Source organism: Gambusia affinis, linkage group LG19 (assembly GCF_019740435.1).
Source record: "Gambusia affinis linkage group LG19, SWU_Gaff_1.0, whole genome shotgun sequence".
Taxonomy (NCBI): domain Eukaryota; kingdom Metazoa; phylum Chordata; class Actinopteri; order Cyprinodontiformes; family Poeciliidae; genus Gambusia; species Gambusia affinis.
Genome location: NC_057886.1, coordinates 23842794 through 23859069, shown reverse-complemented (window position 1 = coordinate 23859069; position 16276 = coordinate 23842794). Strand labels below are relative to the sequence as shown.

At 40.1% G+C, this 16276-nt stretch overlaps 3 protein-coding genes across 11 annotated transcripts; 2 read left to right on the top strand and 1 right to left on the bottom strand.

Moving 5' to 3' along the window:
* Positions 1-1263: 1263 nt before the first annotated feature.
* On the bottom strand, positions 1264-8219 carry LOC122822035 (splicing factor U2AF 65 kDa subunit-like). The gene is made up of 11 exons (XM_044100380.1): positions 8070-8219; positions 6731-6884; positions 6536-6639; positions 6276-6427; positions 6083-6199; positions 5056-5194; positions 4875-4954; positions 3050-3172; positions 2886-2972; positions 2361-2603; positions 1264-1988 (listed from the first exon to the last, which is right to left on the bottom strand). The coding sequence occupies exons 1-11, from the start codon at positions 8116-8118 to the stop codon at positions 1857-1859; spliced, it is 1380 nt and encodes a 459-aa protein (XP_043956315.1). The 5' UTR covers positions 8119-8219; the 3' UTR covers positions 1264-1856.
* Positions 8220-9384: 1165 nt separating this feature from the next.
* On the top strand, positions 9385-14286 carry LOC122822535 (dehydrogenase/reductase SDR family member 7C-B-like). 9 transcript variants are annotated; one of them, XM_044101287.1, is made up of 9 exons: positions 9389-9526; positions 9563-9601; positions 9812-9868; positions 11879-12056; positions 12132-12244; positions 12347-12557; positions 12626-12718; positions 13344-13493; positions 13565-14286. In XM_044101287.1, the coding sequence occupies exons 1-9, from the start codon at positions 9404-9406 to the stop codon at positions 13768-13770; spliced, it is 1170 nt and encodes a 389-aa protein (XP_043957222.1). In that variant the 5' UTR covers positions 9389-9403; the 3' UTR covers positions 13771-14286. The 9 variants fall into 9 exon arrangements, with proteins under 9 accessions (XP_043957221.1, XP_043957223.1, XP_043957222.1 ...); XM_044101286.1 differs by having other exon boundaries at positions 9385-9601; XM_044101289.1 differs by lacking the exon at positions 9812-9868 and having other exon boundaries at positions 13565-14285.
* Positions 14287-14706: 420 nt separating this feature from the next.
* LOC122822537 (protein NATD1-like) lies at positions 14707-16125 on the top strand. The gene is made up of 3 exons (XM_044101295.1): positions 14707-14899; positions 15641-15759; positions 15818-16125. The coding sequence occupies exons 1-3, from the start codon at positions 14749-14751 to the stop codon at positions 15932-15934; spliced, it is 387 nt and encodes a 128-aa protein (XP_043957230.1). The 5' UTR covers positions 14707-14748; the 3' UTR covers positions 15935-16125.
* Positions 16126-16276: the final 151 nt, after the last annotated feature.

The following is a 16276-nucleotide window of genomic DNA, read 5'->3' as shown; positions in this document are numbered from 1 at the left end:
GTTTAATTGTTTTTAAAGTGCTTTACTGTTTGAAAATTTAGGAAGAATTGTTCAATAAACTATTAAAATTGACCATTTGTTAAGCCTTCACTCTTTATGTGCTCTGGTGCCCCCTACTGGTGGCAGCTAAAAATACACGGTCTGTAGATCCACTAAAGGTCAAATGTGACTTTTAAAATAATAAAATATAATTAAATACATGTAAATATATTACTTCAAGAGGGTTAGAACCCCAACTTAAACATTTATTTTTATAGATTTTAAATAAAAAAGGTTTAGCAAACGGTCAAGTTTTCATTTGGGTAACTGGAGCAGTTTGACGTTTGTGCTTTCAATTCCAAACTAACGTTTCATATTTACATAATTTACTTTAGCAGCAAACCTGCACAGTAGAGATTCAAAGGAATGATAATATATGGGGCAAAAAGCAGGATATATTTAGTTTATAAATTCAATAAATATTTCTCTGCAGCAACATTTCATGATGGGTTTTTAAATGTAGAATAAATAAATAAATGTTTGTGCTTGGAGGAAAATCTGGACCGAAGAAAAGTTTGTTTTTCCTCAGAGACGCTCAGGCAGTTTGAGTTTGGACTGAATACGTCTCTCTGTTACACAGCGCCGCAAACACGACTCGGGATTCCCTCATCATCATCATCCTCATCATCATCATCATCCTCATCATCATCAACATCCTCATCATCATCATCAACATCCTCATCATCATCAACATCCTCATCATCCTCATCATCATCCTCATCATCATCAACATCCTCATCATCATCATCAACATCCTCATCATCATCATCATCATCAACATCCTCATCATCAACATCCTCATCATCATCCTCATCATCATCATCATCATCAACAACATCATCATCATCATCATCATCAACAACATCAACAAACTTCATCAACAACATCCTCATCAACATCCTCATCATCATCATCATCCTCATCATCAACAACATCATCATCAACAACATCATCCTCATCAACATCCTCAACATCCTCATCATCATCAACATCATCAACATCCTCATCATCATCAACAACATCCTCATCATCATCATCATCCTCATCATCAACAACATCATCATCAACAACATCATCCTCATCAACATCCTCAACATCCTCATCATCATCAACATCATCAACATCCTCATCATCATCAACATCATCAACATCCTCATCATCATCAACAACATCCTCATCATCATCATCATCATCATCAACATCATCATCATCCTCATCATCATCATCATCATCATCATCAACATCATCAACATCCTCATCATCATCATCATCATCATCATCATCATCATCATCATCATCATCATCATCATCATCATCATCATCATCATCATCATCATCATCATCATCAGGACTCTTCCAGGATCAAATTCCCAGAATTCTCATTTTTATCCAGATTTACAATATAAATACAAAAGTTCACCATTTTTTCATGGTATTTATATTTCTAGAATGGTCAGGATGGACGGAGGGATGGAAAGAAGAAGGAAGAAAATTGTGAAGAATGAAGGATGTGAGTAAAGAAATGAGAAATAATGGACACAATGCAGGAACGACAGACAGAATGGAAAATGTCTTGAAAAATATAATATCCAAAGTTTTTTCTGATTTTGTTTTCCAGACCTAAAACTTTCCTGACTGTAATCCCAGATCGATCGATTCCATGGAAACGCCACGCTGTGTTTAATCCGGATGAACTGATCTGAGGTTCTGGACTCTGTGGCGCTCCGGGTTTGGAGGACGATGGATGACACAGTGACGGTTTTCCAGTTTCCCTCCAGAGGAGGAATAGGAAGTGGGCCGACCAGCGGTGCGCTGGATCAGAACTCGTGTCGGTGGTACATGTCCGGGTCGTAGTATTTGGTCACCACCACTCGGTTAGCAAACTTACGGCCGGTCAGGGCCTGCATGGCTTTCTGACAGTCTGCAGGAGAAACGTACTCTACAAAGATCTGGAGGAAAGGAGCAGAGGAACGGATCAGAACCGACCCTGTTCTCATACAAACCATGCAGCTGCTAAATACATGCTAGCAGTCAAGTTTCCATCTAGTTGAAAATATTCAGCAAACTTTTAAAATGTCGCAAAAAGAAACTAATTAGGAAATCTGATTTTCCATTAATGGTTTCTGATGCGATTCTTCAAAATGTGAATAAAAAACACTGAGGGAAACGTGGCTCGAGTTGAAGTTGTAGAAGTGTTTCCACATTAATCCACAAGATGGCAGCAATGAGCCAAGTACCACTTCAGCTCAGGTGTGCCTGTTTGTAAAAGCTTAATCTTTTCTATATGCGAGTTCAACGGGTCCAAGAGTCTCGGAGCGAACCTTTCCACAGCCGGGGACTTCCACGCCGTCGACGGGCCGGGGGATCTCGATGGAGCGGACGCTGCCGTACTTGCAGCACTCCTCGCGGATGTCCTCCAGGATCTCCTCGTAGTCGTCGTCGTCTACCAGCTCCTCTGGCATCACCATGTTGAGGAGGCACAGCACCTCAGTGGGCAGGCTGGAGTTCTGCAGCCGCTGCAGCCCCGGCACCTGCAGCGTCACCGGCGTCTCGACGATGGAGGTCTGCAGACGGACAATGAACTAACACAGGGCTTTTCAAAGTGAGGGGCGCAAACCAATGAGGGGCGCCAGAGCTCTTCAGGTGGGGCGTGACACACGGAAAAAACATGAACCAGAAAAACTAACGTTTAACCAACTTTATGTGTAATCATTCATCCAGCCACCGGGGGCGCTGTTGTAAACGTTAATTACTCCTGCAGTCACTACTTGGTGCTTACTTTGAAAACCTCTGACCTAATTCATAGTTGGCTCATTTTTGAGTCGTACATCGCATCTCAAACTCACAGGATTAGCGTTCTTGGCGCCCACACTGGCCCTCTGGACGATGAGCTTTTTATCACCCAGCTGCATCCCGTTGAGCCCGGCGACCGCCTGAACAAAAACAAGCACAGCTTCAATCGACGCATCCAACCGCTTCAGCAGGCGGTTGGACGCAGCAGAGCGTTTACCTGGTCAGTGGCGCTGATGTCCACGTATTCGCAGAAGGCGTAACCTTTGGACAGCGATGTGGCGCTGTCCTTCACCAGGTTGAAGGCTTTGAGCGGCCCGAACGACGTCAGCAGCTCCTTCACCTGCAAAAAGCAGCCAGAGTCACAGTAAGAGCAGAAATTCCTCTGAACGTCAGGCTGCGACGCTGCACGGCTGCGAAACCAAAAAAATACATTCAATTTTTTTCTCCTCCACAATAAACTAAATACAAACTTTTACTGAAACGTCCCAAAGAAGAAAATGTATCAAACCTCTTTTTGTTAATGTTTTGTGCTGTTTGTTTTAAAATCTAAACAGAAATAAAATAACATTTCCTACAATAGATCTTCATGTTATTTTTTCATAAAAGGTTATTTAATATCTGTGGTTCTAAATAAGTTTTGTTCATCTGGACTCTTGGGTTTATAGAGGCTTAAGATTCCAGGGTTAGGAAAATAACATGTCAGTTTTCAGCCCTACATTAATGACCCTGGACTGCAGCTCCCTGAATCCAAATGCATGCCACACTTTTCAGAAAACACTGAATCCCTTCCTCTTCTCTGAGCACCAGACACTGTGTTGGTTCTAAAACACAAATAAAATGCATTGAAGTTTGTTTATGTAATGTAAGTAGTTAATCTTTTAATAACTAGCCCTGCCTTTTTAAAGCTAAATAAACAAACATTTACAGAAACCCCTCTGCCCCCCCACTGCTAGTAATCAGCAGCACGTCTTAATGAGCTGCTGTGTTTCCCCCAGACAACCAGATCCTAAGCGCTCCAAAGGCATGATGGGAAACAGAGAGCCAGCGGATCCGAGTGTGGGCCAGAGATTCTTACTTGCCTTGAGTTACATGTTGGCATGGCAGCGGTGGACGAGTACTACTGAACAAATTATGAGCGCAGACTTAACGATCTTACTGGCCCCTAGCTGGGGACAAAGTGGGGGGACAAAAATGAAAGAGCTGTGAGTTTCAACGCAGAGCAAGCGACTGAAATTATTCAGGAAATGAGGAGGAAAAAGAGAATAACAGACATCAGGCTGCATGAGCAAAGAGTAGCGGCTACAGCTGAACAACGTCTGACTCAAAAGAAAAGTCCACTCAGTTTCCCTGCAGCTGGAGGCGTTTCTGGAGTCGTTCAGGGAAGTTTCAGCGTTTCAGCCAGTCGCCCTCATCAGCTGGCATCAGTTCAGAGTCTTTATGTTTGGAGATGAAAACTCATTTTACAGGACCTGGTCATGAATGTTAGACCTGCTTCAGACCTTACATCTGGACTAGAAACTCCCACAGACTGCAGACGTTTCACTTTTTAATATCTGATAAACATCTCTGACTGCAGATGAAACTATCAAATTTCCGCTCCGTCCAAAGGAGCAGACACAATGTCGACCTAAACGCCCAAAAAAACCACCCAACAACTGAAAAAATCCAGAAAGGCAAATTTCAATACCTGATAAAAAGCTTGGCTTATATTTAATTAAGGTGGACTTTTTCTTTGAGAAGAAATAAATGATGTTTATAAATAATAAAGCTAAAATTTACTTACCTTTCCTAAGTCACTTTGCTTAACATTAGATTATTATTAGGACTCTTTTACATCAAGAACGTGGATCATGTTGGAGCTACCACAAAATATTTGACATTATTGCAGTCAGATTCCTACATTATTATCGTTATTAAAGGTGCCATGTTTCTACAGGAAGCCTCGGCGGCCATTACTGCCCGACAGAGAGCGACTAAAAGCTCAGCGTGAGAGAAAAGAGAGGAAAACAAGAGATGCTGTGCAGACTGCCGTCAGTAAATACCTGGTCGTCGTTAAGGTAATTAGGAAGGCCTCCGATGAAAAGTTTATGAGGCGAGTCAGGAACGACTGTGGAGACGACGCCTACGCATCAGGAGGACAGGAGAGTTAGAGAGCGCCCAGCAGAGCAGAGCGGCTGCAGCAGGGCGGCTGCAGCAGAGAGACTGCAGCAGAGAGACGGACACCTGGGACATGGAAGGCCGGCTGCTCCGAGATTCCAGGTAACGGCCGATAGTCATGAGGCCGTCGGATCTTCAGCGACTGACCCTGGAAGATGATCCCGTCAAAGGCCATGGCCTGCGTCGTCTCGTCCACCGACCGGAACTACAGGAGACAAACAGACAGGACAGAAACTGGCCTCAGGACGTCTGTACTAGTTAATAAATTATATTCACTACGTTCCAATGACTCTTGTTTCCAATGATTAAAAGTAAATTTTAAAAACAACTTTTAAGAAGTTATTAAACATAGTTTTCATCAAACTGATGTTTTTACATTTTTTTATTGGTCTGATGTAAAATTCTAATTTTAAATTTCAGGATTTTATAAATCCCCCAAAAAATGCAGCAGAATAATGTTTCAAAACTAAAATAAAGCTACAACCACAGGAAGGAAACGATAAAATACTGCAAATGGCAAAAGAAATCAACCAGTATAAAGTGATTGCATCTTGCTGAACAGAACTGAAGTCCTCCAGACCACCAGGGGGAGTCGGGAGTAAGTCATACTACCTACATAAATACTCTGCTGCTCTATAATATTATAAGACATGAAGAATAACGCAGCTTTTACTTTCTTCCTCCAGTTTTCCTCTAGACATCCCGTCTTTACTGAGGCTCTGGCCCCAGATGATTTGTTGGTCGACTCCCCCTAGTGGTCTGGAGGACTTCCATTTCATGGCGCGAGTTTGCAGCATTTCATATTTGATGTTTTTTTGTTTTTGCTCTTTCCATTATACATGCTTCCATCTGCTGAGGTTGCAGCGTTTTTCTGTTGCATTTGTTTTTTGTGTGTTTTGAAGCTGCATCGTTTGTGCGTTTGCACCAAATACACGCTAAATGTTTATTACAAAGTCTTGCAGAAAGTAATATGAATTATCAGTGAGGGAATACTTTCTATGTGATATTTCTTAAAGAAAAATGAAAATCAGTAAAAACTATTGTAGGAAAATCAAAGCTTTACAAAAGACTGACTGGAATCTTTAAGGCTGACCTCCAGGAAAGCAAAGTTCTTGTCTTGATTGATCTGGACGGCCAGAACCGGGTTGCTGGGCGCCTGTGAGAGGCCTGCCAGACGCATCTGAGCGTTGAAGAACTCTGCCATCGACTCCTGCGATGCAGAATCACAAAACGAGATGAAAAACGCTGCAGGACTAAGGAACGGCGCCGCGTGGTGCAGCCCTCACCTCCGTCACGCCAAACGGGATGTTCCCGACGTACAGCCGCCTGGCTTGTCTCGTCATCTGACTGCCGACGATGGGAACTTGCGCGGGCGCGGCCGCCACTCCGGTGGCGGCGGCGGTAGCCAGCAGAGCTATGGTCGGGATCTGACCCGCCGCTGAGGGAGAGACGGCGTTGGACAGACGTGAGACGATGCAGCAGATGAAACAGACAATCAAACGCTAAAAGAACTGTCAGCGAGTTACGGAGGGAAGGGTACGGTCACCTTGCATAGCTTTGTACTGCATCGGTGTGATGTGCTCAAAGCCCGGAGGAGGAACATCCCAGTATTTACACGTCTTTTTCTTTCTCGTTCTCCTGGGTGAGCGGCTGCACGGAGAGAACCACCACAAAACCGGTGTTGGTAACAGCTGGTGTCCAGGATCGGTTTGTTTTCCTCTTGGTGAGGGAGGAGCCTGACCTGTGCTTCTTGTGCTCTCTGGAGGAGCTGCGGCGGTCCCGGCTCTTCCGGTCCCGGCTGCGGCTCCCTCGGTCTTTGCTCCAGCTGCGATGCTTGGCGCTGCGGCCTGCAGACCTGCTGCGACTCCGCTTCCTGTGCCGCTCCTTCTCCCTCTCTGTGGACAGAGAACCGTCCTCCATTAAACACAACAAAACAGGAATCAGGGCTGCAGGTTTCTGACCGATCCTTAAAAACCAAAACTGCTGATTCCAGTTTTAGCCGATACAATTATTCTGTCTGAAAAGTCTCAAAATATAGTTTGTCAGGTTTGAACCAGAGGTGGAAGGTAACTAAATACATTGAGTACTTGAGTAGTAATTTTAAAACAAATACACTTTTGGTAGTTTTACCACACTGTACCTTTTACTTTTACTTTAGTAGCATTATTATGACGTTTTGCTGCTCTTAAGTCAAATGTCTGACTACTCAACCCACTTTGAGAAACTTTAGAAATAAAAACTGTATCTACTGAGTGAGACAGTAGATACAGCAAAATAAAGTAAATAATATATGTAAAGATTAGAAATACTTTACATTGCAATAGGTAAGACATTATTGTAAGAATTAGTTTAATAAATTTGATGTAGAAAAACATTTCTTCTGCCTGGATTTAATTTAGAATTATGTTTTTTAGTCCTTAAAATACCAGAATCTCCAACTAACTTAATATTTTAACATGGTTAAACATTAAACCAGATCTTATGATCTATTACTCAGAACTTAAGAAGACTTTTGACTTAATATTTGTTCTTATTGGAGTAATTTATTGGATAACTACGTTTTACTGTTACATTTATTTCTACTCTAACTAACTCTGGAGAAAGTACATCCAGAAACACAGAAAAACTGCTACAGTTTGTTGTACAATCCTTTCATCCTTTTATACATAATCAATAAAAAATGTAATTATTTGACATTTTGCATATGAGTGGATGTGGACTTCTGACAGGTGCTGCCAATAAAAAAAATCAAGCTTTTTTGCACACTTGTTCTAGATAAATTTAATACTAAATATTAAAATAAGAGGATGCTCCTGCCTCTTTCCCCCACAGGTGAGCTGGCAGCCTGTAAATGATGGCTGCGGTCTGACATGAAGCCGAGCTGAGCCTCGTCGCTGCCAGGACTGAACCATCTGAGCCGCACAAACATAAAGTTGTCGTCACGCCGGTTTATTCATTCATAAAAATCAGCGAGCTAACGGCACGCGCAGCCGTTACGTCGCTAGCTTGTGCCTTAAAAACCGGGACAGACGGAAAATGCCGACGGAAGAAATTTTAAAAATATAAATAAATAAACTAACCTTGTCGGTTCTCGCTGAGTTGTTTCTCAAACTCCTCGAAATCCGACATTATGTCGACAAAAAGCTGCTGCGGAGAGAAAATAGCGCTGCTCTGATAAATACATACAAACTGTCCGCTGCTGTATCAGTGCAGAGAAACCGAGGACTCCTCTGTGCAGAGATAAATAAGAACAAAGTACATCCGGTTAGACCTTCACAATAAAAGCTTCGAATCTTTCTATTTCTGGTAGAAAAAAAGATGGCGCATTCCATTTGTCCTCTGAAGTTGGAAGCTGTTCCAAGTCGGAAAAATACGAGAGCTCGCAGTGGGAAATATTGTACATAAATTGCATCTCATTTACAGTGGCACACACAGCGTTGTACATCTATTTATGATTATATCTTTTAATGTTTCATATTTTAAATACTGAAAAATACACAGCTATTATCATGTATTGCTAATGGTGGCTAGCTGGGTCTTTAAATTACTTATTGAAAGTTAAGAACGTTAATTCATTTGCAAACTAATTTTGTTTTCGAGTATGGGCCAGAGTTGGTAAAGTTTTAATCATCTGTGAAGTCTCCAACAAGTGAATAAATTCACTTTTGAGTTTCAGCACAATCCAATCGGTCTTCAGTGGGATCAGTCAAACTTTACTTTATCACTCTGCACAAAAATACAGATTTTACCACACACATTACATCATATTATATCTTTATATCTACATGCTTTTATTGTTGTCTTCCTGCAGAATTTTGGCGTTTATTCCAGTTGCCAAGGGGAAAGTTAAAGCTTTTCTAATTGACAGAATTCATATAACAGTAAATATGCTGAAAATTTTATTTAAAAAATTAAAAACTAAAGTAGGACTGAAGTAGCGAATTAGATTAACTGTGATTGAACTAATTTATTTATTAAATAATAATTAGATGGAATATACAGACTCTAAAGAGGCAGTTTGCTAAAAGATCAACAGATCTTATATATATATATATATATATATATATATATATATATATATATATATATATATATATATATATATATATATTTACATTTTGAATTTATGGGTAGGGTTAGGGTACCTTCTTTGTAAATCTGTAATTATGTTATTGTATTTTAGAAAATTAAATGTTTATTTTTTTTATCTGAAATGAATAGAATTATTTGTTTATTTGTATTTCTGACATTGTATAAAATAAATGTGCCAAAAAATGTGCATCTGATTAATCAATAGAATAATTGATTACTAAATGAATGTTTATGTACAGTTGATGATCATTTAACAGGAAGATGTTGATCTCAGATTGAGAACAGCAGCCTGGTGGAGTCGCCGTGTCTCTCCATATGTACCATGTTGACAACCAGGGAGAACAAGACAGTCAGCTGTGCGGCTATTAAAAGAGCTCAAATCCCAAAGTGTTGCTCTGGAGGGCCGGCCAGTTGTGGTGCTGGAGCCGTGCTGAGGGTGCAGGAGGCGAATCAGGAGGCGAATCAGGAGCCGAATCAGGAGGCGAATCAGAGCCGACAACCTGCAGTCGACTGGGAAACAGTGAGTGGGAGCCTCAGACTCTTTGGCTAGATCTCTCTCTTCCTCGTAATTTAAACTCTTTAATGTGGCTGCACATTAACTGAAATGTAAGGAATATAGAAAGACAAAGCAGAGTAGAAGATAAACTCCTTTCTTTCCTCCTAATCAAGCTGTTGAAGGATTCAGTGACGTTGAAAAGTTCAGCGTCTATTTTTGTTCTGCTTTATATAGAGAGAGCTTAACTTGGACAAACGGCTGGAGGTCGGCAGCGCAGCTCCAAATCAAAAGGTTATTTTCATGTTTCCAGCTGGATGCTTCATGCTGCATGTTGGTTTTGTCATGTTAGATGAGAGAAATCTGGAGCAACACTTCCAGGTGAGATGGGCTCTGGGACTCCGGCCTGCAGCTGCTTCACCCTCAGATCCAGGAATAGTTTCCAGTCTTTGGTCGTATTTCAACGGTTTGCAGCCGTCCTGTGTCTCTGAGCACTTATAGTAATCATTTCATTAGTTTCACTGTGGCAGTATGTTTCAGTGTTTATGTCTTTTCTCAAACACTGAAAAGACACAAAATCTTACCAAGTATCTTCATCTGGTTTTTAGTACAAATATCTTTCTTGGCAAAACTAATTTATAAGTATTTCCAGCTAGAGCATCTTGTTTTAAGTGAGTAATTCTTAAAACAAGAATTTTGTTTTAAGAATTAAAACAAAATTTAATTCAATAAAATCAAAAACTTTTGATTTTATTGATCAAAAGTTGATCAATAAAATCAACTTTTATTGATCAAAAGTTCTAGTTTCCCTGAGGACAGTCTCTTGCTTTAAGTGAAATAATCTGGAACTAAAAGTTTTTCATCAACATTTAGGAATTATTGACCTAAAACAAGCTGCTCTGTCTTGCAGAAAACCTTCTAAGTTATTTTGTCTCAGTTTAAGTTTGCAAAGAAATTTGCACTAAAAATAGATGAAACTTGTAAGATTTTGTGTTTTTGCAGTGAACTAAACAACTTTTTTCTGTTTGTTTTATTGTATTTTTGCAGATGTGATCATTTCTGCCCTCAGCCTTCAGCATTATTTAAAGAAACTCATGTGAGATAAAACAACATTTGATTTCTCTTTGGGATAAATAAAGTCTTTTTGGACTTGAATTATTTTTAAATGAAATGTTATAACTTATAAGGGCTTCTTGATGCTGATGGTTGATTATTATTTAGTTAAATGAAACACAGATGGACTAAAAGTTTCACTTTTAAAACAACCTAATAGTTCTGTGCTTTTGGTGTTTTTTTAAATCATAAAATTGCAAGAAAATACAATAAAGTCTGTAGCTGCAACATGACAACATGACCAACATCGAATCATTTTAGAAAATATCTTTTAGAAAGTATTTGCCTTCAAAATGGCTTCTATGGAATCAATTTTAGGACAAAATTCAAGATTTTGCCTTAAAAAGGTCTAAGTTATTGATACCAATGATTTACATCTACATACTATAGATGTTTTATATTTATACAAATATTTATTATTCTGTAAACAGCCAGTATTTTCCTTTTCATTGTGTTTAAATTGTGTTTTCTGTCTTTGTTTCAGAACCTTAAGAGCTCATAGTTACATAGAAAAATGATAGTAGAGGGTGAGATGAGTCCCAATGTGTCCGAGACGGTGAGACGAATAAATTCAGCAGAAACTAAATTGATTTTAACATCCATCTCATCTCATGTTTCTACTGAAACCAGAATCATCTTTCATTTAAAATTCGCTCACATGTTTCACATAATTTAACAATTATTTACAACGACCTTTCATGACATTCCTGGGAATAAAAAAGTACACTGACTCTTAGTTCTGGGGTTTTTCATGCCTGTTTTCCTAAAATCTTCAATTATTTAAAGTGCATAAAAACCCAACAGAACAGAACAGAGTGTAGTTACTTTACATTTCCTGCCATGACTGTAAAATGTAAATAATGGTGGTTTTCAAACATTATTTGCTTTAATTCAATGTGTATTTCTGAAATTCTTGAATACTTTGAAGTACAGAAATGTTTTGGTTTGAAATGGTTTGAAGTTATGTTAACTTTTCTCCTCCATGTCGTTTATTTTATGCTAATTCTTTTATTTTATCCTTGTGCTAATCGTTGTTTAGCACAAGGACTGATGTAACTTTGTTTGCATCGATAAGCATGTTGTCTGAAAATATTGGGAACTTTTCTTTCATATTTTTGCTTGAGCATCTTCATCGCCTTTATAGCCAACATGGCTGCTGGATATCTAAAGTAAAATGAAACTTTCTTCCAGGACAGCCCTCCAGAGATGGACGCTGCATGGACCACCACCATCCTGGTGGTTCCCTGCGTCGTGGTGCTAACCGCTGGGTTTTTTTACCTCTATGGCGCCATTATCAGCCTGCTGTCTAAAACATCCGTCCGCAATAAGGTGGTGGTGATAACGGATGCTTCATCTGGGCTGGGAAAAGGTGAGGCAGACATAAACATTCCCGTGTTTGAAGACTGGCTTAAATGTTCCAGTTTTCTCTGTTTCTGCTGCAAAGTGTGTGCAGGTGTTTTTCACAGAGGAGGAGCCAGGCTGATCCTCTGTGGGAAAAACTGGGAGAAGCTGGAAGAACTTGCAGATGAACTGGAAAACGCTTCAGATCCCACAGTAGTAAGTATAATCAGCAAGAAACAAGAAAGGAAAAAATAGAGCTGTGAATTGTGAATCTTGTAGCTCATGAAACTAAACACTGAGTTGTTTCCTCGTCCTCAGACTTTCCCTCCAAAGCTCGTGCTGCTGGACTTTGGAGACATGGACAGCATGGCGGCGGCGGTGGCTGAGGTTCTGGACTGCTACGGCTGCTTGGACATCCTCATCTTCAACAGCAGCATGAAGGTCAAGGCTCCGGCGCAGAGTCTGTCTCTGGAGACGGACAAGCTCCTCATGGACAACAACTACTTTGGACCCATCACTCTGGCTAAAGGTAGCCGACTGGAACATGTTCAGCTTGATTTTTATTTTACTTCTATGACGATGTGACGTCTGTTTCAGGCGTGCTGCCCTCCATGGTGTCCAGGAGGAGCGGTCACCTGCTGCTGGTCAACAGCATCCAGGGGAAAATCGCAGTGCCTTTCCGCACCGCGTGTGAGTTGGAGATAAATGACTAACTGGCTTCATAAGACAGTCACAAAGACGAGCCGGTGGTGTAAAAACATGAAGCTGTTTCTCACCGGTTCCAACATCGTAATCAGTTATGAAAATCATATTTACTGTAGCAGCTCCTCATAAAGTTTCAGATTGTTTCCAACCTTACTGTGATAGATATTAACAACGGCGATTTTCAAATTAGTCACAATGTTCAAGGTTTGGTGTAGAAAAAGCAACACCAACAGAACATGATGAAACACGGTGGTGGCAGCATCATGCTGTGGTTTGTCCGTGTGGAAGATGAGTGATTTTTACAGGGAATAAGAATGCATTAAAATAAACTAAATGATGAGTTCCTTAGAAGACAGAGTCCAGAACCAAGCGGCGGTCCAGCAGCAGAACTTTTCTCCTCTAATAGAGTGACTTGTTTTTTCAGCTGAATAATACAGAATAAATTCATATTAAAGGTGGAGATGTTAAAATTATTCAAAAACCTTCAGTTTCAAAAGAGACTTTTAGGAGTCGCGGGTCTGCGTGGCAATCCGGTTGTGTCCTAGTTAAAGTTTGCTTCCTGAAAACCTGCCAGTTTTGGGAGGTTTTGATTGGAGGAGGTTTTTTCCAGACGCAGCTTCCAAACATGCAGTCCAGGCGTTCTTCGACTGCCTGAGAGCCGAGGTGGAGGAGTTCGGCGTCTCCGTCAGCACCATCAACCACACCTTCATCAGCTGCTCCGCGGCGCCGGCGCCGGCCTCGCGGGCCCTGCTGGGGCCCCGTGAGTAAAATCAGAGGTTTGAACCCAAACCATGTTTAGGTTTAGACTGAAGATCTGTGTTGTGTCTGCAGTGCTGTTCAGCAGGAAGCCGGGCGGCGTTTCTCCAGACGAGGTCGCCGCCGAGATCGTCAGGACGCTGAGCAACAAGAGGAAAGAAGTGCTAATCGCTCCCTCGCTTCCCAAGATGGCCATTTATGCCAGATCGTTCTTCCCCAACGTTTTCTTCGCTGTGATGGCTGCAGGCGTGAAAAACTCTGCTGCCTCTGACAACATGTGAAGATCAGAGACCTTTTAATGAAAGTTATTAACGATTTATGATTGAAAATCGTTTTACCGTTCTGAGGCGACCTGCTGCATCCTGACATCATTAACCTCGTTTGATTATTGGTCTGATCTAGGGGGGGTTTTCTTGCTCTCATTTCTAGCTTGTTGTTGCTATTATGATGTAATAACTGTCCTCTACTGTTTGGTGTCTCTAATAAGAATAATGTAGGAAATGCTGCTCAGCATTTTGTGTAAAATGGTTCAACTGGTTCCCATCATTTATGTCTATTTTCAGCATTTTAACCGTGACTGAGTACAAACATGATTCATATACCCTGCAAGTATTTAAACTAAACATACGTTACGACTTTCTCAGATTGTAAAAGATAAATGAAGATGATGACAATTAAATCTTGTCAAATAACTAAATAAATCTCTAAATTTAAATCAAAAGCCTCTTGATTTAGTTTAAGTATTATTTTGTACCTATACACATATTTATATTTTTTTAAAACATAACAAATGAAACAGTTTTTATTTTTCTTTCATTTTCCAAGTCCATTTTGTTTTGATTAAAAATAAAAAACTTTAATAAAACCAAATTACTCATTTTAATTCAACCATATGTTTAATTTTGTATTGAGTTTGATTCATTTTATTCCTTGGAGTCAAATATAAAAACATACTTTTTTTTCTTAGTTTAAGATAAAATGTATAAATAAATAAATATTACTATTTTAGATCTTGTTTCATTTATTTCAATTTCAAGGTTAGACATTAATATAGAATGTTATTTATTGTTTCTATTCATTCAATGTGATTTTATGTATTACATACATAAATATCTGTCATGGTTTGTAAATATATAATATTTTGGAGGTCAAAAGTACTTCACGGTGATTTCTGCGTGTTTGCGCCCTCTGTTGGACAAACTGCACAACGATTGCTTTTGACCACACTGCGCATGTGCAGTGTGTTTGTACCGCGTTAAATGGCCTTAAAAAATATTTCTAGACTCTTTGGACTGACTCACCGGGTCGTTTCCTGCCATACCGCCTCCTCCAGCTGCAGCGGACGGTTTAAGGTCCAACATGACCGACAGAACCGGCGCTTCACGGTCACTACGGGCAGCAGCGGCAAAGGTAAAACTCTCAGCCGGAGAGAAGCCCTACAGCCGGGGTCGATCCACCAGGAGAGCCCCGCGTCCACTTCTGGCCTCACGAAACGTGGATTGAATAATCTCCAATAGAAACATTCATATTTTTATTTCATTCATATTCATATTTTTTCATATAGAATTCAGCCGAATTACGTTTAGATTTATGTAATTTTAAGATACCGTCTGTTTTAACAACTCATGTCCAAGTAAAGTCTGTATGACATACACGTTAAACTAACCGGGTCAACCCGAATAAAGGTTCGGCTAATATATGAGAGGCATATAACACACATTTCAATGCATTTTGTGGACAAAAGAAGCACAGTTAGTAGATTAATATTTTGGATCTAATTTAAATCAGCATCAAAGGTTAAACCCTCATAGAACTGATTTAGTCAGTAAGTTCATAATATTGATGAAATAGATCTAGTTTCACTGGCAGATTATTTCACCAATAATGCATTTTCCACATTTGATACTTTTATAATCTATATAAAGCAATTACTGAGATAAAACTGGCTCCTATTTCTTGCTGAAACGTTTGTAGTAAGTTAGTTTTGTCCTTTTTCTAGTGTACTGAGGTATTTGCACCATAACCCAAAATTACCTGGTAGGATTTTGTTTTTGCAGCGTCAGGTCTGTTTGGGTTTTTAATTACGTCATTATTTATCTGGACAGTGTTGCTGCACACTGACCCAGTGAAGTGTGTGTTTCTGTTCTCCAGGGGACAGTGAATGCGCCGTGCTGTACTACAGGTTCACTGGGCAGCAGGAGGTGGACCTGATGTCCACATTCGTTCCTGAAACGTTTCGAGGCCAAGGCATCGCTGCTGCCCTGTCCCAGGTAAACTCTGCAGCCTGAGTTCTGTCAGGAAGATTTCCTCTGATTTCCTGTCTTGCAGGCAGCCATGGACTTCCTGGTTGAGGAGAAGCTGAAGGCTCGAGTTTCCTGCTGGTACATAAAGAAATACATTGCTGAGCAGCCGGAGCAGCAGTATAAAGACTTCATCATCTCCTGACTGCAGCCGATTATTCCAACAATCACTTGATAATCTGCACTTCCAGTGAGATCTGAATCAACTCTACAGGACCAGGAATGTGTTGAAGCACAACTTAGAAAACCTCTGCAATTCTTTTCTAATTTATTCAGATATTTGTACAATTTATTCTTGTTTGTAAGATTTAAATGAATTAAAAAGATAAAATCAAAGCACATGTTCATTATTAGAGGCAGAAGTGAAGCTGTTGTCATTTTCATATAGAGGAAAATGGCTGCACCTTCCTAAAGCATAAAAACAAAACTAAACGGTTCTGTTATGATTTTATATAACAAACCAGCACGATTAAAAACTTACTGCTTT

Excerpts from the sequence above, each read along its gene's own strand:
- LOC122822535 (XM_044101286.1), top strand. The coding sequence starts at position 9,404 with ATGTTGACAACCAGGGAGAACAAGACAGTCAGCTGTGCGGCTATTAAA. Across the intron at positions 9,869-11,878 it reads GCGCAGCTCCAAATCAAAAG|GACAGCCCTCCAGAGATGGA; the intron begins GTTATTTTCATG and ends ACTTTCTTCCAG. Across the intron at positions 12,719-13,343 it reads AGTGCCTTTCCGCACCGCGT|ACGCAGCTTCCAAACATGCA; the intron begins GTGAGTTGGAGA and ends GGTTTTTTCCAG.
- LOC122822537 (XM_044101295.1), top strand. The coding sequence starts at position 14,749 with ATGGCCTTAAAAAATATTTCTAGACTCTTTGGACTGACTCACCGGGTC. Across the intron at positions 14,900-15,640 it reads TACGGGCAGCAGCGGCAAAG|GGGACAGTGAATGCGCCGTG; the intron begins GTAAAACTCTCA and ends TCTGTTCTCCAG. Across the intron at positions 15,760-15,817 it reads TCGCTGCTGCCCTGTCCCAG|GCAGCCATGGACTTCCTGGT; the intron begins GTAAACTCTGCA and ends CCTGTCTTGCAG.
- LOC122822035 (XM_044100380.1), bottom strand. The coding sequence starts at position 8,118 with ATGTCGGATTTCGAGGAGTTTGAGAAACAACTCAGCGAGAACCGACAA. Across the intron at positions 4,955-5,055 it reads GCCGGCCTTCCATGTCCCAG|GCGTCGTCTCCACAGTCGTT; the intron begins GTGTCCGTCTCT and ends CCTGATGCGTAG. Across the intron at positions 3,173-4,874 it reads ATTACCTTAACGACGACCAG|GTGAAGGAGCTGCTGACGTC; the intron begins GTATTTACTGAC and ends TGCTTTTTGCAG.